Source organism: Myotis brandtii, unplaced genomic scaffold, assembly GCF_000412655.1.
Source record: "Myotis brandtii unplaced genomic scaffold, ASM41265v1 scaffold196, whole genome shotgun sequence".
NCBI lineage: Eukaryota > Metazoa > Chordata > Mammalia > Chiroptera > Vespertilionidae > Myotis > Myotis brandtii.
The window spans coordinates 2,375,216-2,400,958 of record NW_005357311.1 but is presented as its reverse complement, the minus strand read 5'-3'; the positions used below and the strand labels follow the sequence as shown (position 1 = coordinate 2,400,958).

Genomic DNA, 25,743 nt, shown 5'->3' with positions numbered 1-25,743 from the left:
TTCTCCCTGTTCTCCCTTTAACATTTCTTGTAATACTGATTTGGTAGCAACAAACTCCTTTAGCTTTTTCATGTCTGAAAAATGCTTTATTTTGCCTTCAATTTTATTTTTTTCTATTTATTGGGGTAACACTGATTAACAACATTATACAGGTTTCAGGCGCACAATTCTACAATATATCATCTTTATACTGTATTGTGTGTTCACCACCCCAAATCACGTCTCCATCATCATTTATCCCCCCGATACCCTCCTCCACCTCCCCACTCCCTCCCTCCTTCCTGGAAATCACCACACTGTTGTCCATGCCTATAAGTTGTGTGTGTGTCTCTGTTTTTTTTTTTTGGGGGGGGGGAGGGGGACTCAATCTTACCCCATTCCACCCCCCACCCCCAACAGCTTCCTTCAATTTTTGTTCTTTCTTTTTTTGCTTCCTTTAGTTTTTAAATGATAGCCTTGCTGGGTAAAGTAGTTTTGGTTGTAGGTTCTTGCTTTTCATCACTTTGAATATTTCATGCCAATTTCTTCTGGCCTGAAATGACTTTTAAGTTCTCTCTTTGTCTTTAACCTTTGCCATGTTAATTATGATGTGTCTTGGTGTGGACATCTTTGGGTTCATCTTGTTTGGACTTTCTGCACATCTTGGGCTTGTGTGTCATTTTCCTTCACCAGGTTAGGGAAGTTTTCAGACATTATTTCTTCAAATAGGTTCTATATTCTTTGCTCACTGTCTTCTCCTTCTGGTATCCCTTTGATGCCAGTATTGGTACACTTGATGTTGTCCTAGAGAGCCCTTAAACTATCTTCATTTCTTTAAAATTATTATTTTATCCTGTTCTGATTGGGTGTTTTCCACTATCTTGTCTTCCAGATCACTGATTGAATCATTTGCTTCTTCCAATCAGCTGTTGATTCCCTCTAATATATTTTTCATTTCAGTTATTGTATTTTTCATTTCTGACTGGATCTTTTTTATGGCTTCTATCTCTTTGTTGAATTTCTCACTGAGTTCATCTATTCTTCCCAAGTTCATTAAGCATTCTTAGAACCAGTGTTTTGAACTCTGTATATAGATTGCTTATTTCCACTTCATTTAATCCTTTTCCCAGAGTTTTGTCCTGGTCTTTCATTTGGGACATGTTTCTTGTCTCATTTTGGCTGACTCCCTGTGTTCACTTCTACATATTGAGTAGATCTGCTCTATCTCCCGGTCTTGCCAGATGGGCCTTATATAGTAGGTGACCTGATGCAGTCTCCCTTTGCACCTGAACCAGGTGCTGCCGAAGTATCCATTGTGTGCATTGTGTGCCCTCCTGTTGTCGTGGAGCCTGATTGCTGTTGGTTGTGAAGGCTGGCCGTGACTACAGCAGAGCTGTTGTACAAGGACTAATCCCATGGGGCAGGAGTCGCTCTACTGGGGCTCTGCTGCCAGCCCAGTCCACCCTTCAAGTGTGTTCTTTCTGGAGCTGTTTGGGGGCACTCTAATGTAGTCTAAAGCTGGCCACCAGGTGTGTGGGTTCTGGAGCCTCTTGGGAGGGATTCTGGTGCAGACAGACAAAGTTAGCTGTTGTTTGTGCTTTGGGCTACCTGGTGAGGGCTACAAAATGACCTGCAGTTGGTTGCCACTTGTGCTGGGCTTGGAGGAGCTTGGGAGAGGCTATGTTGCGAACTGAGGCTGGCTGGGTCACTTGTGAACTAGTGCTGGGTTGGGACCCTTTAGTGCAGGGGTCCTCAAATTACGGCCCGCGGGCCACATGCAAATACAAATATTGTATTTGTTCCCGTTTTGTTTTTTTACTTCAAAATAAGATATGTGCAGTGTGCATAGGAATTTGTTCATAGTTTTTTTTAAACTATAGTCCAGCCCTCCAACGGTCTGAGGGACAGTGAACTGGCCCCGTTTAAAAAGTTTGAGGACTGCTGCTTTAGTGAGTACCACAATGTGGACTGAGGTCAACCACCTCTTGTATCAGTATTATGGCTGCTTAGTTGAAGCTATATTCCAAGCCAACACTGACCACTTTTAGTTCTAGGCTTGGGGGCCACTTAATGGAAGTTACAATGCAGGCTGAGTTTGGCCACTGATTCTGCCAGGCTTGGGACAACTTTGCAAGAGGTACAGGGCATGCCAAGGCCAGTCACTATTTGTTTGGTGTGTGTAGACCTTTGAGATATTTTAGGAAAGTCTACAGCTAGAGCCAAAGAGGCTGCTTGTGTGGAAAAGCTACTGGAAACATCTAGGGGCCGAGCATGATGTGGAGCGGGGGTCTCAGGGAGTCACCAAGGCAAGGCTAATGGTGTTATCCAGGTTAATGGAGAGCTTAGATTTGGCACCTATCTGTGCCTGCTCTCTGGATCTGGAGAGGGTTCCACAAAGGAGCAATGGCACCTACAGCATTTCTGTCCCTGGAGAAAACTACCTGGATCCTACCCCTCCAGCCTTGTCTGGGAGCTGGTCAATTCAGTGCTTCCCCATATATCCCTGGTGCTTTTCAAGCTGCTTTCCTACACTGGGGCTCAGAGTGAACGAGATTGTGAATAAGAGATTTCATGCACAGACTCTCAGGAGGAATGCCTGAGACTCCAGCAGCCTTTTGTCTTACCTGGTTGCAATCCCCACTGTTTTTCACAGCCAGATGTTATGGGGACTCCTCTTCCTGGCACTGGTGTCCCAGGCTGAGGAGTTGGGTGTGGGGCTGAGACCCCCTCACTCCTCAAGGGGGACCTCCAGAGCCAAGATATCTCTCCCAATTCTTAGTTGCCACACTGTGGGTGTGCAACCTGCCTGTTCTGTGTCTTCACTCCTCCTACTAGTCTCATAGTGAGTTTTTTATGTCCTTAGTTACAGGACTTCTAGTCTTCAGGTGGTTCTCAATGATGGCTGTTGTATAGTTTAGTTGTAATTTGGATAGAGCCGTGGGAAGATGTGAGCACAGCATCTACCTACTTAGCCATCTTGTCCAGCTGTAAGTTCACAACTTTGTGATTCATTTATCCACCAATGGACACTTTGGTTGTCTCCATGTCTTAACTATTCTAAATAATGCTGCTATAAACATGGGGATGCTGATGAATTTCTGAGTTAGTGTTTGCATTTCCTTAGGATATACTCCCGAAAATGGAAATGCTATGGATATGGTAGTATTATTTTTAATTTTTCAGGTCCCTCCAACTGTTTTTCATTTTGGCTTACCAGTTTATAATTCCACCAATAGAGCATAAGCATTCCCTTTTCTCCATATTCTCAACATATTTGTTATCTCTTGTCATTTTGATGATGGCTGGTGTAACAGGCAAGAGGTGATCTCTCATTGTGATTTTAATTTGTATTTCCCTAATGACAAGTGATGTTGAGCACCTTTTTAGTATCTGTTGGCTAATCATATACCTTCTTCAGAAAAACAATGGCTATTAAGGTCATTTGTCCCTTTTTAATTGATTATTTATTTATTTATTTATTTAGCCATTGAGTTGTATGAGTTCCTTATATATTTTGGATATTAACCCTCAGATATATGGTTTGCAAATATTTTCCGTTTTTATAGTATGTCTTTTGCTGTGAATAAGCTTTTTACTCACTTGTTTATTTTGTTACTTATTTTTATTCTGTTACTATTGCTTTCAGAATCATATCAAAAAAATCATTGCCAAGACCATATCAAGGAACTTTTTTCCTACTTTCTTCTATGAGTTTCATAGCTTTAGGTCTTACATTTAAGTCTTTATTCCATTTAGAGTTAATTTTTTAGTTCTATTATTATAGGGATACTATTTTATTCTTATACAGTAAACCCCCAATTTTCCCAGCACCATTTATTGAAGGGTATCTTTTCTCCATTGAGATTCTTGGCTCCCCTGTCAAATATTACTTGACTGTATATGCCTGGGTTGATTTCAAGGCTCCTCATTGTGTTCCACTAATATATTTGTCTGTTTTTATGCCAGTATCATACTATTTTAAGATTATTACTATGGCTTTATAATGCAGCTAGGAATCATGAAGTGTGATGCCTCCCACTTTGCTTTTTTTTTCTCAGTATTTCTTTGGCTAGTTGGAGTCTTTTGTGGTTCCAAATAAATTTGAGGATTGTTTTTTCTTACTGCAAAAGTTACCATTGGTATCTTAATTAGGACTGCATTTAATCTATGGATGACTTTTGATATTATTGACATTTAACAACTAACTCTTCCAGTTCTTGAATATGGGATACAATCATTTATTTGTGACTTCTTTGATTTCTTCATCAGTGTCTTGTAGTTTTCAGAATAAAGATCTTTTACCTCCTTGGTTAAATGTATTCCTACGTATTTTATTGTTTTTGATGCTATTATAAATAGGGTTTTCTTTATTTCTTTTTCAGATAATTTGTTGTGGGTGTATTGAAAGGCTACTGGTTGTGGTATGTTAATTTTGCTTTATTCAACTTTACTGAATTCATTACTTAAATTTCTAACAGTTCTTTGCTAAAATCTTTAGAATTTTTTATACTATAAAATCATGTCATCTGCAAGTAGAGACAATTTTACTTCTTTCTTCCCAAGTCTCATGCCTTTTATGTCTGTTTCCTACCAAATTGTTCTGGTAAGAACTTACAATATTATATTGAATAGGAGTGGTGAGAGTAGGCACCCTTATCTTGCTCCTTTATATATACAAGAAAAGCTTTCAACCTTTTACCATTGAGTATGATGTTAAAACTGGGGGCTTCTTAAATATTGCCTTTATTATGTTGAGGTAAGTGCCTTATATACTAATTTGTTAAGTGTTTTTTTGTCATGAAGAGATGTTAAATTATGTCACATGTGTTTTCTGCTTCAATTGAGATATTATTTTTCTTCTATTAATGTGATATATTACATTGATTTGTGTATGCTGAACATCCTTGCATCCAACATATAAATCCCAGTTGATTATGGTAAATGACCCCTTTTAGTTTAATGCCAAATTTGGTTTGCTAGTATTTTGTTGAAAATTTTTGCATTTATATTTGGTCTGTAGTTTTGTGGTCATGTGTTTTCTGGCTTTAGCATCAGAGTAATGCTGACCTCATAAAATGAGTTTAAGAGTGTTCCCTACTCTTCAATTTCCTGGAAGAGTTTGAGATGGATTGGCACTAATTTTCCTTTAAATGTTTGGTAGAAGTCACCATTGAAGCCATCTGCTCCTGGTGGCTTTTCTTTATTGGGAGTTTTTTGATTATCAATTAAATCTTCTTAGTCATAACTGGTCTATTCATGCTTTCTATTTCTTCCTGTTTCAGTCTTGGTAGTTTATATATTTCTATAATATTTTCATTTATTCAAAGTTCTCTAGTTTGTAGGCACATAGTAGTTCCTGGTAGCCTCTTATGATGCTTTGTATTTCTGTGATATCAGTTGTAATGTGTCCTTTTTCATATATAAATTTGTTGATTTGGGTCCTAATCTTTTTTTTTTCTTGGTTATTCTACCTAAAAGTTTGTCAATGTTTATCTTTTCAAATAACCAAATCTTAGTTTGGGTAATCTTTGGGTATTGCATTCCTGTTCTATTTTTCATTTATGTTCTATAACCTTTATTATTTCATTCCTTCTGCAAATGTTGGGCTCAGTTTAGTTTTTATTTTCTTGTTCCTTAGTGTATAGAATTAGGCTGTTTGGGAGCTTTTTTGCTTCTTAATGTAGGCATTCATTGCTACGAACTTCCCTTTTTGAACTGCTTTTGCTCCATCTCACAAGTTTTGATATGTTGTATTTCCATTTTTGTCTCAAGGTACTTTTTATCTCACCTTTAATTTAATATTTGATCCATTATGTGTTTGTGTATTTTCCAGTTTTCATCTTTTCTAGTTTCATACAATTGTAGTCAGAGAAGATACTTGGTAGGATTTCAGTCTTCTTGAATTTGCTAAGACTTGTTTTGTGGTCTAACAAATGGTCTTTCCTAGGAAATGTTCCATATGCACTTGAGAAGAATATATATTCTGCTGTTGTTGAATGGAATGTTATGTATATGTCCAGTAGTTTCATTGTCCCCAACTGTTATTCCATTGCTGTTTATTTCTCCTTTTATCTCTGTTAGTTTTTGCTTTCATGTTATAGTACTCTGACTTGAACACATATTTATAATTGTTATATTTTTTATGTATTGACCTATTTATCATTATACAATGACATTCTTCATCTCTTTTTAACATTTTTTAGTTTAAAGTCCATTTTGTCTCATGTAAGTATAGCTATCCAAGCTTTTTTGGAGTTACCATTTGCTGAAATATATTTTTTCATCCCTTCACCTCAGTCTGTGTGTGTCTTTATGAATAAAGTTAGGCCTGGCCGATGTGACTCAGTGGTTGAACATTGACTCATGAACCAAGAGATTGCTGGTTCGATTCCCAGTAGGGGCATATGCCTGGGTTGCAAGTTTGATCCCTGGTAAGGGGCATGCAGGAGGCAGCCGATCTATGATGTTTCTCTGTCATTGATGTTTCTATCTCTCTACCCCTCTCCCTTTCTCTCTCTCTAAAAAAATCAATAAAAACATGTTAAAAAAATAAGTTTCTCCTAAGAAACATATCATTGGATCTTGTTTGCTTTTTTAAAAAATCAATTTAGCCATCCTGTGTCTTTTGATTGAAGAAATCATTCCACTTATATTTAATTATTGATAAATGACTATTGTCATTTTAAAATGTGTGTACCTTGTTTCTTATCCTGCTGTCTTTGTATTTTGATGTCCTGTGGTATCAGTATGCTTTGACTTCTTTATCATGTTCTTTTGTGTAATTACTACAGGGTTTTCTTTTGTGGTTATCATGAGGCTTACATAAAATATCCTAATATTATAAAACACCCTATTTTATTTTTAAAAAAATCTTTATTGTTGAAAGTATTACTTATGTCCTCTTTTTCCCCCCATTGACCCCTTCTAGCTCACCCTCCCTCACTCTGCCCCAGGCCTTCACTACCCTATTGTCTGTGTCCATGCGTTATGCATACAAGTTCTTTGGTTGATCTCTTTCCACCCACCCACTCACTTCCACCTTCTCTCTGAAATTCAACAGTATATTCCATGCTTCTATGTCACTGGATGTATTTTGTTCAACAGTTTATTTTGTTCATTAGATTCCACATATAAGAAAGATCATGGGATACTTATCTTTCTCTGACTGGTTTATTTTGCTTAGCATAATACTCTCCAGGTCCATCCATGCTGTCTCAATGGTTAAGAGATCCTTCTTTTTTACTGTTGCAAGGTGTTCCATGGCATAGATGTACCACAGCTTTTTTTATCCACACATCTACTGATGGGCACTTGGGCTGTTTCCAGATCTTAGCTATTGTAAATTGTACTGCTATGAATATAGGAGTGCATACATTCTTTCTGATTGATGTTTTGGGTTTCTTAGGATATATTCCTAGAAGTGGGATCACCAGGTCAAATGGCAGTTCCCTATTTAATTTTTTGAGGAAACTCCATACTGTTTGCCATAATGGCTGAACCGGTCTGCATTCCCACCAGCAGTGTACTAGGGTTCCCTTTTCTCTGCATCCTCACCAGCACTTGTCATTTGTTGATTTGTGGATGGTAGCCATTCTGACAGATGTGAGATGATACCTCGTTGTCATTTCAATTTGCATCTCTCTGATTATTAGTGACTTTGAACATTTTTCCATGTCCCTTGGCCATCTGGATGTCCACTTTAGACAAGTATCTATTTATATCCTTTGCCCATTTTTTAATTGGATTGTTTGTCTTCCTTTTAAGTTGTATGAGTTCCTTATATATTTTGGATATTAACCCTTTACCAGATGTATCATTACCAAATATGTTTTCCATACAGTGGGCTCACTTTTCATTTTGTTGGTTTCTTTCTTTTGCTGTGCTGAAACTTTTTATTTTGATGTAGTCCCATTTGTTTATTTTCTCCTTAGTTTCTTTGCCCTAGGAGATGTGTCTGCAAACATATTGCTATGACAGATGTCTTGAGATTTTGCTGCCTATGATTTCTTCAAGAATTTTTATGATTTCACGACTTACATTTAAGTCTTTTATCCACTTGGAGTTTATTATTGGGTAGAGTGTAAGTTGGTAGTTTAGTTTCATTTTTTTTTTTGCATGTATCTGTCCAATTTTCCCAACACCACTTATTGAAGAGACTCTCTTAATTCCATTGTATGCTCTTGCCTCCTTTGTCAAATATTAATTGAGCATAATGGCTTGGGTCAATTTCTGGGGTCTCTGTTCTGTTCCATTGATCTATGTGCCTGTTTTTGTGCCAGTATCAGGCTATTTATAGTGGCTTTGTAGTATAACTTGATATCTGGTATTGTGATCACTCCAACTTTGTTCTTCTTTCTTAAGATTGCTGCAGCTATTCGGGGTTTTTGGTTCCATAAAAATTTTTGGAGTATTTGTCCTAGATCTGTGAAATATGCCATTGGTATTTTTAGGGATTGCATTTAATCAATAGATTGCTTTGGGTAATAGGGACATTTTAATGATATTAAGTCTACCAATCAATGAACATGGAATATTCTCCCATTTGTTTATATCTTTATCTGTTTTTTTCAACATCCTGTAGTTTTCCAAGTACAGGTCTTTTACTTCCTTGATTGAGTTTATTCCTAAGTATCTTAAATTTTTGTTGCAGTGGGGTTGTTTAGTTTCTCTTTATGGGAATTCATTATTGGTGTATAAAAATACCATACCATCAATTTCTGGGTGTTAATTTTGTATACTTCTACATTGCCAAATTCATTTATTAAATCTAGTAGTTTTTGGTGAAGTCTTTAGGGTTTTCTATGTACAATATCATGTCATCTAAAAAATAGAGTTTTTTATTTCCTCCTTTCCAATTTGAATGCCTTTTATTTATTCTTCTTTTCTGATCTCATATTCCAGTAATATGTTGAATAAGAGCGGTGAATGTACATCCCTGTCTTGTTCCTGTTCTTAGGGGAAATGATTTTAATTTTTGCCCATTATGATGTTAGCTGTAGGTTTGTCACATATGGGCTTTATTATGTTGAGGTATGATCTCTGTTCCCACTTTGCTGAGAGTTTTTATAAAAAATGGTTGTTGGATTTTGTTAAGTGCTTTTTCTGCATCTATTGAGAGGATCATGTGATTTTGTCTTTCAATTTGTTTTATGTGGTGTATCACATTTATTGATTTGTGAATATTGTACCAAAACCTTGTATTCCTAGAATAAATCCCAGTTGATCGTGGTGTATGATCTTTTTAATATACTGCTAGTATTCTGTTGAGGATTTTAGCATCTATGTTCATCAGGGATATTGGCCTGTAATTATCTTTCTTTGAGTGCCTTTATCTGGTTTTAGAACTAGGATAATATTGGCCTCATAAAGAGCTTAGAAGTGTTCCTTTCTCTCAGATTTTTGGGAATAGTTTGAGGAAGAGGTTTTAGTTGTTCTTTGAAGGTTTGGTAAAACTCCCCTGTGAAGCCGTCTGGACCAGGGCTTTTGTTTGCTGGGAGCTTTTTTATTACTGCAATCTATTTCCTCAGTTGTTATTGGCCTATTTGGGTTTTCTGATTTCTTCCTGATTCAGTTTTGGAAGATAGTGTTCTAGGAATTTTTCCATTTCATCCACATTGTCCAGCTTGTTGCCATATAGTTGCTCAGAATATTTTCTTACAATTTTTTGTATTTCTGCGGTGTCAGTTGTTACTTCACTGCTTTTGTTTCTGGTTTTATTTTTTTTGTTGGTTCTCTGTTTCTTGATAAGTCTGGCTAAAGGTTCATCAATCTTCTCAAAGTACCAGCTCTTGGTTTCATTGATCATTTGTATTGATTTTTTAAAATCTGTCATCTATTTCTACTCTAATCTTTATTATGTCCTTCCTTCTACTTACTCTGGGCTTTTCTAGTTGTTCTGTTTCTAATTCTTTAAGTTGTAGGGTTAAATAGTTTATTAATTTTTCTTGTTTTTTGAGGTAGGCCTATAGTGCTATGAGCTTCCCTCTCAGGACTGCTTTTGCTGTGTCCCAGAGATTTGGGGTTGTTGTGTGTTCATTTCCATTTGTTTCCAGGAAGTTTCTCCCTATTTAAATAACTTTAATAGAATTCCCAAATCAAGCAGACCTGCATGCCACTAGTTTCCTAGGTGAGACTGCACCACTGACTTGATTCTGCAGATAGGAAAGCCGCTCGTTAGTGCTTGCTCTCTGTAGGAAGGAGATCTGTCTGCCAAGATCCAAGCGCTAGCTTTTGGAAGGCCCATGCCCCATTTTTGGCAGGCAGATCCCCTTGTGATCCCCAAGAGTAAAACCACTGTATACGGCTTCCACAAAGCGACCACAATGCGGGAGGTGCTGGATGTCATCTGGGCTCTTTTCCCCCTGGAGGAGCTGTCAGCTCAGGGTAGCCCTCTCTGCATGGTGCTGTACTGGCCTGGGGGAGAGGCAGTGTAGTCAGCATTACGCCATTCCTTTACCTTCCCACTGCAGCTGCCTTTTCTCTATGGTGCAGGAGTTTACTTCAGCCTCATTCCCATGTTCTAGGATTGATTCTCTCAGTGCTGTTTTGTCCATGATAGTTGTTAGTTGTCCTTGTGAGGAGGAACAGAGTCAGGAATAACCTATGTCACCATCTTGGTGACATGACTATATTACTGCATTCTTGGAATATCCTCTGTGGCAGAAAATTCATATTATTTCAAGGTAAACCTGATTTCTAAATACTGCAGTCAGTCACTTGAAGTCAGACCTAAAAAGCGATGGGTCATGCAGAGTATACTTCTAAAACTGTGAGTCATAACCCGTTTGGCCGCACACTCTTTTTGAGAATGTGATTAAACCTACAAAACCTAGAAAAAGGAGACTGGGAATATTTTGCATTTGAAAGCACAGGCCTGTTGCTGTGAGATGGGTACTTTGAAGAGTTTTGTAATAACAACAACTGGAGTTTCTAAGCAGCACTGGAGTTTCCTTAGAATGCTATGCACACATGGAGACTGTGTTGAAGGGAGGGGAAGTCTCGCCTCCAATCCCTCTTCATCAGCCCCACTTTCTCCATTTTGAATGTAAGCTTAGTGAGGGTAAGGGTTTGTGTTTCATTCACTGTTGTTCCTAGAACAAGTCCTGGTACGTACTAAGCCTGAATGAATGATGATTTAATATTGGATTCCCAAGTTAAGAGTTCAGTTATTAAAAAGTACTCGTGTGCTAGAAACAATTTTTAAGAACCATTACCACAGGTAATTCAAGTGGAGAGATTTCTGGGTGCATAAGAGGTGGTTAGGTTTTCTTTGACATTTAGACAAATCTCAGAATTAGTAAAACTGTATCGATTCTGTTTGAGAATGAGCTCAGACAGGATCTCAGGGCAAAGCACAGAGAGCACACAGTGTGGCCGCACAACCGTCAGTCTCAAATGGCAGCTTGGGTCAGGAAGCCCAGCGTCCCTTCAGTCAGGAGCTCCTTGCTGATGAATGAGGCTGTCAAAGTGGTCATGCAACTGAGCCTCTATAAAAGAAAGGACAAGAATAAAACCTCTTCTATAATATTACTCTTGCTGTATGCACCTATGGGTGGCCACAGAAACAGTGATTGATTACTGGTCCTGGATTCATTCATTGGCTAAAATAAAGTGCCTTAGCTTCTGGGTGAAATGAGAACTGTCAACACAGAACAACAGGACAAAGAGAACATATTCAATTCTGCAGACACATCTTTCAATTATGCTGAACAGAGCCACACAAAACCAAAAAAAAAAAAAAAAAGTCTTAGAAAACAAAGAGAGGCACAGAATTTGTATAAAGATATTTTTTTTTTTAAAAAAAAGGCATTTTATCTAGCAAGGGCAATACAAAGGGGTTATATAAATTTATTTTTTCATATAACAACTGATTAGAAAATTCCCATTTTCAATGTTTAATTCCATCTCTCATTTTAAAAAATCACTAAAAGGACAAAAACCCACACAAAAAATACAATCTGTATTTGTTCTATATTTACAGATAATTGGTCACTATTAAGGCACAGATTGATTAAAAATTACCATTTATTCAAATAATCCAAATATTTTGTGCATCATATAACACTGACAACACCGTGTACTGTAGTGTCATATTACCTTCCTTGCATAAGAGAAAGTGAGAAAAGTAATTTCCAGTGTTTTTTATTTATTTTTAACCACCCTATTTAATCTAGTTTAATTGGGACAGTTTTCCCTTTGGCGTAAAGCACTGTTCATAAAACCTCCATCAGCTTAACACATTGCGTACCGCATAGAAATCTCTAAGACATACGCCAGGGACCACAAGAGGGACCAAACAAAATTTACCTAAGTATCTAGATTCGCTCCTTTTTCCATGGGCGTGAAAAACGAGAACACTCGTGAGCGGTCCTTAACAGATGGCGCGCGAAACACGAGAAAACTCCTGAGCGGTACGAAAGGTGTTAATACTGCACATTCATCCCATCCTCCTCGTGTTGCAAATGCATCATAGAGGGCTGGGAAAAGAGCTCCAAATGCTTTGTAATCGGGAAAGTCTCATTAAAGAAAATGATAAAATGTAGAGCACCAAGTTGTTGAACAGGAAACAAATCTGGAATTCTTGTGCTGAATGTGTAGCATGATGTGTCTGTACAGCCACATAAGATAGGGAGGTCCATGTGACCTGTACTTGCCAAGGGAGCAATTTAGTTTAGAAATGAGCATCCCTTTAGTGCTGCGATCATTGATAATTTTATGACAGGTCCATCATCTATGCCTTCAAAGTAACCAATACAATTTTTTTTAAAGTGAAAATATTTCTGTGTGCAAAATTTCTCTTCATTTCTTATTCTTTCATGGTAAGACTTAGGCATGGAAAAATGCCAGGCAAGTATTTGCGAATCTGCATTTGTATGAAAGTCCCCAATTGTTATGTAATCTAATGCCGTCTGCTTAACAGCATGCAATAGTGGTTTATGTCCATGTAGAAAATCTTGAGTAATGAACATAAATAAGTCATTACAGTACAGGTAATTCACAACATTTCCTATGGGAAAGTTTTTCAACAAATTAATACACTTGGAAATAATATTGCTTTGAAGAAAGGGAGGCACTTAGTGATTTTCTTCATGAATTGAAAACCCTTCATAAATCCACAATAAGATGTCTGAAAAGACCTAGGAAACAATGTTGCCTGATTTCTTGGACTTTCACAGTATATGATTGTAACAATGAGTCTGGCCACTTAGAAAACAGTCATTTTTGCCCCTCCTTTGGAACTCCACTGTCTTTACAAACTGTCACTGGAGACTTAAATAAAGCCTTTCTGTTCTCAACATACATAAGCCTACTGCAAGTAGACACATGTGGCTTAAGGAAGGTCCTCTGACCACACGGAGCGCAGCTAATGTGTACATGATAAGAACAGGAATCTATCTCTCTTCCTAATGGCAACAGTGCTGTCTTGTCAGATGATTATTTGTCTTTTTTAAATAAAGTGACAATCTAGGGCTCCAGTTGTTGAATGCCGTCCATGCTCTACCATAAATCTCTAGTAGATATCAATTTCATCAGTTATGTACGGTATGCTTATAATATCTAAAAATAAAAAGTTTGATATAAATAAGTATCCTTTAGTGGCAGTATACTAAAAATAGCCCTTTGCCTTTAGACAACCATTAACATCATTTTAGCAATATAGGCAGCAGCTAAATATGATAACTGCAAAGGGTTAATATTGCAAAGTCCATTTGGTCTTTCTTTGCACCTGTTACAGTGAACGAGGTTCACTGCTCACTGCTTCTAGGACGCTGACATAAATGAACAGAGCTGGTCCAGAATCAAGTGGAGTCACTTACATTTCCCAAAGTCACAGGATATTCTGCACAAAAACTAATAATCCAATACCATTTCAAATAAAAATTTAACGCAGTCAGAAAAATGTGACTAAATCTGATTTGTACCATTTCATCAGGTGACATAAAAATGAGAGCATTTCCACAGGACAAGAAATTAGAAAGTGTAAAGTGCTGAAAGACCTCAATACTTATTTTAGAGCAGTACCAGAAAATTCCACTTTTGATTATTATTTTTAAAAAATCCCCAAATACCAAAAAAAAAACCAAGCAAACAATAACTTCAATGTTTTCTGGCATCCCAGATGTCAAATCATCCTTCATTTTAAGTAAAAAAAAAAAAAATAAATCAGTGCATATGTTATATAGGTAAATAAAAACAGGAAATAAAGCCCTACCCTCATATTGCAAATTCTGTCCAATTACCGTTTTTTTAAAAAGCAATCTGCATGTGGTATTCTGAATGATGACATAAGAATATCTTCTCTCTTTTCTTCCTTTTTGGCACAAAATTCAGGTGTGAATAAGATGCTTTGGTCCTGATACCAGTCACCAGAGTGCTATGGACGCGTGCAGTGATGGCCGCTCACAGATCTCCTGTCTCCACGTTGATGAAAGTTGGCAGGGGTCCCAGGGGGGCACTGCTACCAGCGGCCACTGACACTCGCAATGTCCGAGTGGTACTGACGGGGCAGCCTCCCGCTGGCTCCACCTTCCAGGAAAGAGGTGCGTGCATTTGGCGGTTCAAAAAGCTTTCTCCGGTTTTTATTTAGGTCTAGAGAGAGAAAGAGAGAATTGTTAGAAACTCCATGGAGAACGTCTATAATCTACAGGACATGGCAGTCGAGCTCAGAAAATGGTGTATTGTAGGTTTGGGGGAGGAGGGAGTCAAGTCTGGTAGCGAAAGGAAAACCTTTAGTTGACGGTCAAGACATTTCTGAAATGCTAGAAAGTCTGATATTAAAGGCAACATGTTGGTAGCCGAGAGAACCAAGGACAACAAGTGTTGTTATTGCAGTTTGTCAACTATCTGGGGGAGGTGTCATTCTCAGAATCCTCTAAACTCTGGATATACAAGTTGAGCAGGTTGACCTATCCCAAATGTCACCTCAGAGGCAAAGGGATGGGGGGACATCAATGCTGGTGAAAGGCATAGGAGAGCATGTATTACACCAAAGACAAAGAATGTTACTACAGCTGTTGAGCTCACCCACGTCAAATACAGCAACCATTAAATTATTACAGTCAGACATGAAAAGACCCCACATCTACACATGAGAATATTGGAGGAACACATGGCCGTGTTCGGCCCCAGCCCTGTGGCTCCACCAACTCGTGATACCTGTGATCCTTGGGTCAGAGGAGCTATATGAAGAAGCATATCAGCAGGAGGTTTCACTGAATAAAAAGTTAACTTAGTGAAAAATAGCAACCACTTCAGGAAATAAACAATTGAAAACCACCAATACTTTACATTTTTCGGGGAAATCTCAGATGCTCAATTTTAAAGAAACCAGAGTACATAGAAAACAGTCTTTTTCCAACTAAAAATTATTAACCAGAAAGGGAAAAAATTGAAGCAGCCTACCTTGTTTATGACTATGCAACCACTCTATTCTCATTACCCCACATAAATGTATAAATCCTCATATCAGCTGATGGAACTCTTGCTGGTGAATTAATACAAGGAACAGGATTGTTGGCCTCTGATAGCCAGATATCTTCCAACGTATTCAATTTCAAATACAGAGATTATATAGTTAATATGCTTAAAGTTGTCTTTTTTTTGGGGGGGGGGCAGGATGGAGCCAGTGATTGAGCACCTTATATTGGCACAGTATTCAGTTCCTTTTTAACCACACACAGGTACAATCCCCTTTCGAATTCTGAAGTTGCACTGCAAGCAATGGCTGGCTACAGTAATGCTGAGACTAAAAACACAGACCCATGTCGCAGGGGGTCACCGGTGGCCAAGGACAGCCAGATGGCCAGGAGTGCTCTGGTCTCCCGAGTTCTGGAAAATGGACCAACACCCTTAACATTTCACCTCACTGCCTTCCAAAACGTAAGTGTCTGCCCCATGGGGGCAATGCATAAGTAGAGACATCTCTTATTTGTTCACATTTAGGTCTTTGGCGGGGAGAAGAAAAATGTCATGATTTATTTGTTTTGTTGTATTTAAGTCCTCCTTAAGGGGTAGATAATATTACCGTTCTCCATTTTATAGATAAGGAAGTTGAGTTTTAAAAATAGTCTAAGTGCCCTAGCTTGTTTGGCTCAGTGGATAGAGTGTTGGCCCATGGACCAAAGGGTCCTGGGTTCCAGTCAAAAGCACACACATACCTCGGTTGTAGGCTCCTCCCCGGCCAGGGTCCTGGTGTGCAGGAGGCAACCAATCGACGTATTTCTCTCACATAGATGTTTCTCTCTCTCTCTCTCTCTCTCTCTCTCTCTCTCTCTCTCTCTCTCTCTCTTTTCCTCTCTTAAAATCAATAGAAAAATATCCTGAAGTGAGGATTTAAAAAAAACAGTCAAAGTAAGCAGTTAAGTGACAAGCTTTAACCCTGCCTGATGCAAAGGTCCAGGCCCTGGGCTGCAGGGATCCATCCACTGTGCGAAGACCAACCAAAGCATCAGGAACACAGATTTGAGAAATTGGTAGTCCCACCTATGCCAGACAGCAGAGCTTTGCTTCACAGTTCATATGCCAGTTTTTTTTTTAAAAAAAAAAATAGAAAAATGTAGCTTAAAAACTTTAAAGAAGCAAGGAAGATACCTTAACAAGCAAAAGACACATGCAGGCATGCTTACAGATAGCTACTGTATCAAGTTCCCGCAGAAATTCAGAAATCAAGACAGAATTTAATATATTTAAAGGCAAGTATAGGAGAGTTAAGAATAGATGAATCCTCTGAAGTGCACAGCCTGGGAAAGTTTTGTCACCTTCAAGTTGAAACACTTTGTTTGGCCTTCATTTTCTCGTGGGGGAATAACCCACGCACCAGGACACACACTCCCATACTATAGAGGAGGAAAGGCGTGAATGAGGTCAAACATTCTACTCCCTTATCCCACGGAACATGTCCAACTGAGCACACGAAAACCAATGGGCCAGTGAAGAAAACAATTTTTTCATTGAAAACTTTACTCCGAAAAGTCCTATCAACTAGGTTTTGGGAAGAATAAAATGACTGTGAAGGAATTCAGCCATTCCCTAAAGAATGTAATTTCTAAGATACAAATCTCCCAGAGAGATTCTCAAGGACCAAATCCTATTGAGTAGACTTTAGCCTTTTAAATTAAAAAGCAAACTCTGTCCTTTTTTTTTTTCCAGTAAGCCTAAGGGATAATTGGGGAAATACCAACCTTTTTCTCTGAAATTCCAAGGGTCACACAATCCTGGCAGCTCTCAGGATCTTGTTGCGGATCTGAACAGAGTCACAAACTAAAAGAATAGGTCGGGAAATGTTAGATCTACCTGAGGCCTTGGCGGGAAGCCTGACAACAGGATGCTAAACGTCCTTTCACTCAGTCCCTGCATATTTAGCTAACTACTTACGAAAATACTGAGAGAAATAAAAAAATTGTCAAAAAATCATGGATTTGAAAAAAAAAATCATTTTTTTTCTCTCATCCATTTCTATTAGAGATAAACCTCATCTCCTATAACACAAAAATACATGTCTTGTGGCTCAAAATTAAAAACAGAACCAAACCTTACACTGAAAGAACTCTGATTATAAGTTTAAAGTTTTAAAAAGGAATTGTGAGCAAACTCTGTAAACCACAAGGCCAACGCACGTCCAGGCTGCCCAGCTATCCTGCACCTACCTGGAAATGGAATGTTCTGAGGCTATAAATGGATGTGTTTGTTATCAAATGAGCTGAACTGGAAAAAGAAGCTTTTTGATGAAGGGCTTCTCAACAAAAACTGATTATTTGCCGAGAAAACAATTTACCAGGTTCAAACAAATGCAGGCAACAAAGTGAGGTGAAATCATTCTTAAAATAATCAAGTACTTCCTGCCGTGCAGAGCATTCATAAGGCATCTTACTCAAAGTCCCGTTCCGGTTCACAGCAAGGACCTGTGAGTCCCACTGAGAGGCCGGCGACGGGAGCTATACCCTCAGCAGAACCACGCTGAAGATGATGATTGGATAAAACATGTTTTTAAAGAGGACTCAAACCCCCTCCCTGCTGTTTCCCACTGTACTCCCCCAAACCCACCTGGAATAGATCACAAACGTGTTCCAAGTAAAGACGGTAACAATCCAGCTGGAGCCCCTGGAAGTATTTAGAGATAGCTGCTTGTTGCTGGAAGCCTTACAGAGTTTGGAAGTGGGTTGGTACACAAAGAAAACTGAACTTTCATTTTACTGTCACCGACATTCCATGAATCTCTAGAGAAAGATTATGGAGTTCTGGAACACTCTCTTCTATAAACGTGCTGGCCCACAGGCATATTTTAATATAAGCGTGGTGATTCTGTGAGTTAATCAAATTTCAAGTATAGTGTAAATTTCATTTTCACATTAATGGATGAATGCGAAAATATGTAAAGTAAATTTAGTTCTAGGTATAGCCCTCTGAGGTGGAGCTTTAGGGTAAACAAGTCAAAAAAACAAATTATCCTATTTACACAGACAATAAAAAAACAACAGGGGAGGCCCCTGCTATTCATATATGCACCACGTGGAAGGATAGATGTAGAAATAGAAGGTAACTTCACAGGATCATCTATTCCAATCCACCTTCATGGTTTTGGAAACTCGCCCAAGGACTCACGCGTTGGCAGAGGCAAAGCCCAAATCTCCTTGTTTGAATACAGTGTTCTTTGTACTGTGTCAAGCTGATCTTATGAGTGAAAAAGAAAAAGCGTCAGGCCCATGGAGCTCCCTTAATGCAGCCGCTTGGGGACACAGGGTGGAGGAAGACGTCCCTAATCACTGATGCATGCAGAACCGTGTTTATCCACAGAGGACCCAACAGGCTGCTCAATGGCTGAATTTCCACCCCTGTTTCAAAGCCGCTCCGCTTATGTCTGCTTCAGATATTAGGTCTACAGATAAGATTTCCTGTGGGGAAGTGGGTGAGGGATGCAATCTGCTGCTAAAACAAAATGGAAAACCACTGAGGTTTAAATTTTACTTGCTGATCTGATTAGTGACTGCTGTTTGCAAAGGACTCTCACCAGCTGGATGCACCTGCTGGCCTCAAAAAGGCACAGCCTGCAGCTTCAATGTTCTGAAAAAGCCAAGTCATATTCTCACCCCACCCCACCACTGGCTTCTGCCCTTGGTGTCTACGTTTTTGAAAGACGGACATTCATCAGACAGTCTTCAAAGAGTAACCCAAAGTTTGACACCCCCATTTCTTCCTCATATTTCTCAAAACACCTTTTGGAGGTACACTGTTCTGTATTTGCCAACTCCTGACTCATCTCCTTTCAAATAGGAGGTCCCCAGTAAATATGTGTAGAGCATTTTGTAATATATAGAGTATGAAACCGCTGCACACAGAAGGCAGTCTGGGAGACAGACAACATTATTTTCCTTCATTCTGTGACTAATTTCAGGATCCTACACCCTTCTGTGACTCACAAATTTCATGAAAATTTTAGTAAAAAAAATAATAAAATAAAAAGCATTCAGACAAGTAATACCTGCCAGTACCACGGAACATTCACCTCTGCAATGACCTCTGTTGGTATACAAGCACACATGCACTTGAAACACGACAGTCAATCCAGAATCATTATTCACTAACCCAATGATCGCTGCTGACCACAACAACAAGAAAGGAGAATTGTGCTGCAACCCCCGGCTCACGTTCTGCAAAGGGCAATTTTGGTTAGATCTTTCTGGAGAAATCTGTTTTAAGGAACGCTACTGTCACAGCAGGTTTTCAGGCGATGTCTTGATGAAAGAGGGGATGTTCTGAGCATTGGTCATACTGTTAGCAGGAAGCACTCTGAAACCACAAATCACCAAGGTGCCCGGGTGGCAAGCAAGTGGTAAATGGGTCGAACCAGCCCCACTGGCTGAGACCACTGGCAGAAGTTATTCAGACTTAAAATATGAGTGTGAGCATTTATATTCACCTGAGATTGCAAGCAGCATTTTCCTCCTGGCACCAAAAGTCGTAATTCCCAGCTCCTTCAGATCCTGATCTGTGAGAGTGAGGAATGTCTGAAGATCGATCTGTGGGTGAAAAGGTAATCTATAACCAATATACTAAGGATTTATTTTCTTCCTCACTGTGGGTTCGACTCCTTGTTACACCTACTTTATTTATTAATTATACTCTGCCTGCTTCCAAAAAAGAACAGTGGTGTCACAAACCTAAGGGACAAGAGTAAAGTAATTAAGGGGATGAAACAAAAGTGATTATTCTATCAGTAGACTTAGTCTAAGCCAGCGATTGACTGCACTTGAGATTAAAAACTTAGATCTGAGCATCCTGGCAGCCGGGACAAAAAGGGAAATACAAATTGTACATTTTTTTTTGTGAACTGATAAAAGGAAGAATACATATCTGCCCAGAAGAGAGAAAATATTTCTTAGCTTTGACTTAAGTATATCTCTATAAAAAGAAGCTGAATTATAAATATCATAGATGGTATCTTCCACTGTGTTTTACATAAGAATGACAGAGGAATTCCCAGGCTTCATCAGACCCATGACCCACGTGGCTGGGCCTGGCAGACAAGAATCTTTCCAGGAACAGTGTAACTGTGCTCTGTGGCATCAGCAACGAACTGTGGAGGGCAGCTAGCCGGGGATCTCATCCCGCCTTGGGAGACAGTGTGGAAGAACAGATGGGCCTTGGGCTCCAAAGGCAGAGAGATATGGGTTCAGATTCTGACTCTGAGAAGACTTCTGTGTGTACACAGGCTGAGTAGTGTACCTTGCAGGGCTTGTGTGGGCATTAAATATGATTGTAGACATAGAGCAAAGGGCTCACCGAGAGGATAAAAGAATGAGCAGCTATGGCTGATAACAATGTATACAGAAATATCTGGGAAAGTTGCTAAATAAATCTCACAAGGTTAGATAATGGGCGATTCTTATTAAGTTATACCTGAATATTGGAAAATATCCTAAATAAAGGAAGCAGTACCAAATTTCAACACACCTGAAAATAGTAATGCATCCTTTTTCAAGAAATTAATTTGAAATTTTGTTTTGATTTACAAGTTACACCCAGATCTTGTAAAACCTTTTTGTTTTTCATTTATCATAGATCTAAAGCTATGTTTTTAGAAATTCTATTTAATGGAGACTAAGAATTTGGGATGCCTGAAATAAAGGGCCAGACAGTAATTATTTTAGGCTTTGTGGGCCATATTGACTCTGTTGCAACTACTCAACTCTCCTGTTTGAGCTCAAAAACAACCACAGACAAAATACAAATGAAACTGTGTTCCAAGAAAACTCTTACTGACAAAATCAGGCAGCAAGTCTGCAGGCTGTAGTCTGCTCTAAGCTAATAAATAAGAAATAAAGCCAGCCACCTTGGTTTTATATGATCATATTTTCTTCCTTTTTGAAATAAGTGGATAAGAAGTACCTATAGTAAATTTATTTCTATGCTTCTTCAAATAAATACTATAGATTAAAAAGAAACCCTGAATGTTATTGAATAATATCTAATCTCACTTGGAAACCTTTTGTTTCTGGACTAGTTAAAAAATACCTCTGCCCTTGAACTTCTCAATCAGCCACCCTCATCTAAGCAGCAGGACTAAATAAGTGCAATTCCTTGATGCACTGATGATGAAAATGTTATTCAACTCACAACATCCTTGGTTAAATTCAGAACACTAATTATCCAATATACACATTATAACCTTTTTGGTATTATAAAAAAAATGTAAAGTTCAGCAATCAAACTTAAGTTATTGAGCTATGGGCAATACCTTCAATTTATGATACAAAGCATTAAATAAAAATTCTAGATTCTTCATTCACTGATCTGGGAATTACTGACTTAATCAGATGGTCTCTCAGATGCTAGTGTCAAACTATAATTGAATAGATACATTTATGGAACTATTCTAACTCACTGCTGTGCCTGGGTAAAATGACAGCATTATCAGAAAGAGTCACGCTCTATTCTCTACGCCAGAGCATAATGGCCATGGCTGAGCAGTTAGACCAAATCCATGGTAGAGATGGTTCAGAAAACATCTCAGTTTAGGCAAAAGCCAATCAGCAAATTAAAGAATAAATGAGCATGCAAAAAAGTACATTATACTCTGTGAGAACAGACTTCAGTAACGTGAGTAGGATGGGGTCAGAAACAACCACACATTTATTTCAGGTACTGGTATTTACGAGCCACAAATAAAGATAATAGTTTAAAGTGTGAAATCACATTAAATACAGACTTGTTGCTGACCTTGAGAGCAATGAATCAATACACTGTTTAGCTAAAACTGTTGAAGGGGTGTTTTTGTGAACACACATCCTGTGTTTACTAGTTGCACTAAATAGGAAATGAGATCACGTTTTTCTTAGCAGCAAAAACAAGCTATGAGACTTGAATCAATGCTCAGTGAAAACAGTCACAGGTCAGCGAGGGATTTCATTCTAGAAGTCGTCATACACAGAACCCAAACGGGGGGGGGGGGGGAGAGGGGGATGAGTAAATAATGACTGACCTCTTGCTGCTGGAAGACGTCTGTGTATTTGCCCAGACCCAGTTTGCTGAAGAGCTCGGGGAGGTCAGAGCCTTTGAAAGAGCTGTTTAGGTTACAGCCATTGCTTCCTGTCAGCGAGGAAATGCAGTCCATGTAATTGCTGCTGCTGAGATAGTGTTCCGCTGAAGGGCAAACGAGAGACAGGCTTGAAGTGCAAATGCCCGGAGAGAACAAGGTTTAATTAAAAGTTTTAATCCCTCCAATATTTCAGCTTCATTGCTGGGCTGAAGAGAACTGTAGCTGCAGAAGCAGAGCAATCCTTTACGGAGTGAAACACTGGCTTTTCATTAACGAAATGCCGGTTATTGCTTTCAGAGAGGCTCTTGCCATTTATAAGGTTACACTTGGGAGGCAGCAATTCAGCAACAGTGCCTCTGCAGTTAATAATCATTAATCACTTTCTCATGGAGCATTCAGAAGCATTTGCTCTTTATAATTGATTGCGTGTGAATTAAGTGAGGAATCGGGAGGAAGACCCTCGGGACATAATTAAGGTACGGAAAGGTACTGCAAGTCCGGGCTCCTTTCGGATGGCTCTCTGCCTCCACACTTGTGCTCACCTGCGGTCAGAGGGGTTCTGTAACAGTGCACCACATAAATCCCCTTCCCTACAAAAATATAATTGGGCCGTAAGCTCACAAAATAGAGTACTTCCAACATGAAGAGTACCATGAAGTGAGACAGAAATGCTGCTGGAGTTCCCGGATTTCATTTAGGACAGAAACAAATCGGTCTCTTGAGAAAAATTCTCTAAGACAGCAATGCTGAGCTTTGCTTGGCTCTGAAACTGATTTATGGGTGACGATCTCTCCACATTGTGTATAGTTCTCAGGTCCAGTGACATGCACAGCTGGGTGATGGCCTCGTGAGCCAGGCCAAGTAGTTGACCAAATATTTAAATACTCTTCAAGATCTGCTTTGGAGATTCTAGCAGAGCTGTGCAGCCCGTATCCCCGGCCAACAACTGGCTCTTGTCCATGTAGGGATTCAATCCTCTTACACCAAAGATGCAGCCTCACAGGGGATTCCTCGGGAGAGAGGGAAGGAGGACACTCACCTGACCAGTGAGGTCCACCTAATCTCCTCTGGGGTCAGTGCGTTCACCAAATCTAAGAATCACGTTCTGCACTGTTTTGGGTGCCACTAGTAACTTCCTTCAGTTGTTTTCATCTCCCAGTGGAGGAGTCCTTTATCTCAAGTGGAAGGAATTTCTTGATAAGCGTTCTCTTTCTCTTAAAAACAGATGTCTTATCTCTTGTGGAGAGAATGTGACGAAAAAGGATCCAGAACCAAGTTCAGAAGGCCTTCGGCCCTGGACCACTCCACCATTTGGAGGTAAGGCCCCAATGTCACCAGAAAAGATTGAGAGGGAGTGACCAGTGACGTACTGGGTCAAGGGGGATGCCAAGCAGGATACGATGGGCACAATGAAGTGACCATTGGACTTGACAACATGGTAAGTTTACCATATAATTGTCCAAATGATAAATTTACTTTTTTGAGAGTGAAAGTGGGAGTTATTGAGAATTAACACTGGAACAACTGGTATAAACAGGGATGCCTGGGAAAAACCTAGACATTGGTAATGCTGATGAGGGTGTAAAAAAAAAATTACTTAAAACTGTGCTGTTCAGTACAGTAGCCATTGGCTATACTAGTATGTAGCTATTGGCAATTAAAATGTCCAGTAAGTGTGAATATACACCAGATTTTAAAGACATAGTATAAAAAAGAATGTAAAATATTATATAAAAATATCTTTATGTAGATTACATGGTTAAATGATACTTGGCATATATTGAGATAAAAAAATTCATTAATAAAATGTGAAAAAAAAGATGTGCTAAAATATTCTTAGTGATATCTGTTAGTGTACATTGTTTCTTTTTATCGTAACCACTTAAACTCCCTATTCTCTTAAAACATCAGACAAAAGCAAAATAACTGTTTCTTTAATGATTCCCTTTTATTAAAGAATCCTGGTATTTTCTCCCCAATCCTGAACCTCAGTGCATTTAAGTTTACAGACAATTTTAATTATCCAGCATCAAGTGAAGGGAAAGGAGAGGTACAGGACTAATTTATTTTGGGCTACAGAACAGAGGTCACTTCCACCTCTAGACCTGCCTGGCACCAGCCGCCTCAGTCCGCCCTCCTGTCAGTGATGGAGGACCAGCCCCCGTCTCCAGGAAGGGCCCAGGCGCCCACAGACAGCGCACAAGGGCAGGAACGAGTTGACCGTGCTCTCTTACTGAGACTTGGCCAACCCCAGAATGGTATTCTCAAATCGGAGACCCTCGACAGCACAGCAACTTGATTGATGGTAACACCTGACTTACTGAGTGTCTACTGTGCTCATTTAGATGGCTTTTAAGGAGCCTTCAAATATTGCACGCTCTGCGTCTCAGGGCTCCCAATTCGTCCCAAACCCTGAACGAAGGCATATATTGTGATGACTACTGCCAATTCTCATCTGCTCATCTTTTAACACAGTCCAGAAGTGTGGGTGCTGTTACAGACAAACCACTGGACTCATGCTGAGTCTCAACCGTATCTTTTTAAAGCCAGAACCCTTATGCTTTAAAGATAAATTAAATTTACATAAATTCAGCTACATCTTGTCCATTTAACATGTCAAATGCTGCTTTTCACCTTAAGGAGCTACCTACTGAGCAGACTTTCTTCTGTTGTCCAAGGTGCTAATCTGGACACAGTCGGCTCCACATCTTCCTGTCCCTGCCTTTTCCAGATGAGAAAAAGCATTTTCTGAATGTTTGTGTGTGTGTGCGTGACTCCTTCCTACATTTATTCAATAAGCATTTACTGAGTACCTACTAGGTGTCACACACTGTCAGACATTTGGGAAGAAATAACAAATCAGGCACAGCCCAACAGAATGCCTGGCATGTGGGCATTTAAAAAGTGTTCACTGAATGAATAAATATGGTCCCTGGCTGTGGAGCTCAAATTCTACAGGAGGACACAATTACGTACACAGGTAATTATGCTCTAGACAGGTGCATGACAGGTGCTGGAGAAAAAGCATGTACAAAATGCGGTGAAAGCAGAAAACCACCTGATCTGCTTCCCCGGGGAAAAGAAGGAAGGCTTCCCAGAGGAGGTGGCCTGTGAATTATGACAAACACTTGAAGGCACGGAGTGCAGAATTCATTCTTGAGCATCACCCTCAACCAAATAAACCAATTTCACGCTGATTATACCTAAAAGTATGATTAAAAGTCAAAGCT

General features: G+C 39.2%; 1 protein-coding gene and 2 long non-coding RNA genes across 5 annotated transcripts in view; 2 read left to right on the top strand and 1 right to left on the bottom strand.

Moving 5' to 3' along the window:
* LOC106725902 overlaps window positions 1-14,440 on the top strand; it is a 318,458-nt gene extending 304,018 nt beyond the window's left edge. For all 3 annotated transcript variants that reach the window (XR_001361903.1, XR_001361904.1, XR_001361905.1), the window contains exon 6: window positions 14,311-14,440. This is a non-coding gene — a long non-coding RNA (uncharacterized LOC106725902). The remainder of the gene's footprint in view (window positions 1-14,310) is intronic.
* Window positions 14,441-14,449: 9 nt separating this feature from the next.
* On the top strand, window positions 14,450-25,740 carry LOC106725903. Its single transcript, XR_001361906.1, has 3 exons — window positions 14,450-14,519; window positions 15,660-15,858; window positions 23,739-25,740. It is a non-coding gene; the product is annotated as an uncharacterized LOC106725903 (long non-coding RNA).
* Window positions 17,171-25,743, bottom strand: part of BICC1 (BicC family RNA binding protein 1) — a 238,432-nt gene continuing 229,859 nt past the window's right edge. Inside the window, exons 19-21 of the mRNA XM_014538709.1 lie at window positions 22,457-22,617; window positions 19,895-19,994; window positions 17,171-17,238 (exon numbers count right to left, since the gene is read on the bottom strand). Coding sequence (XP_014394195.1) covers window positions 17,183-17,238; window positions 19,895-19,994; window positions 22,457-22,617 — 317 coding nt within the window. The 3' untranslated portion in view covers window positions 17,171-17,182. The remainder of the gene's footprint in view (window positions 17,239-19,894; window positions 19,995-22,456; window positions 22,618-25,743) is intronic.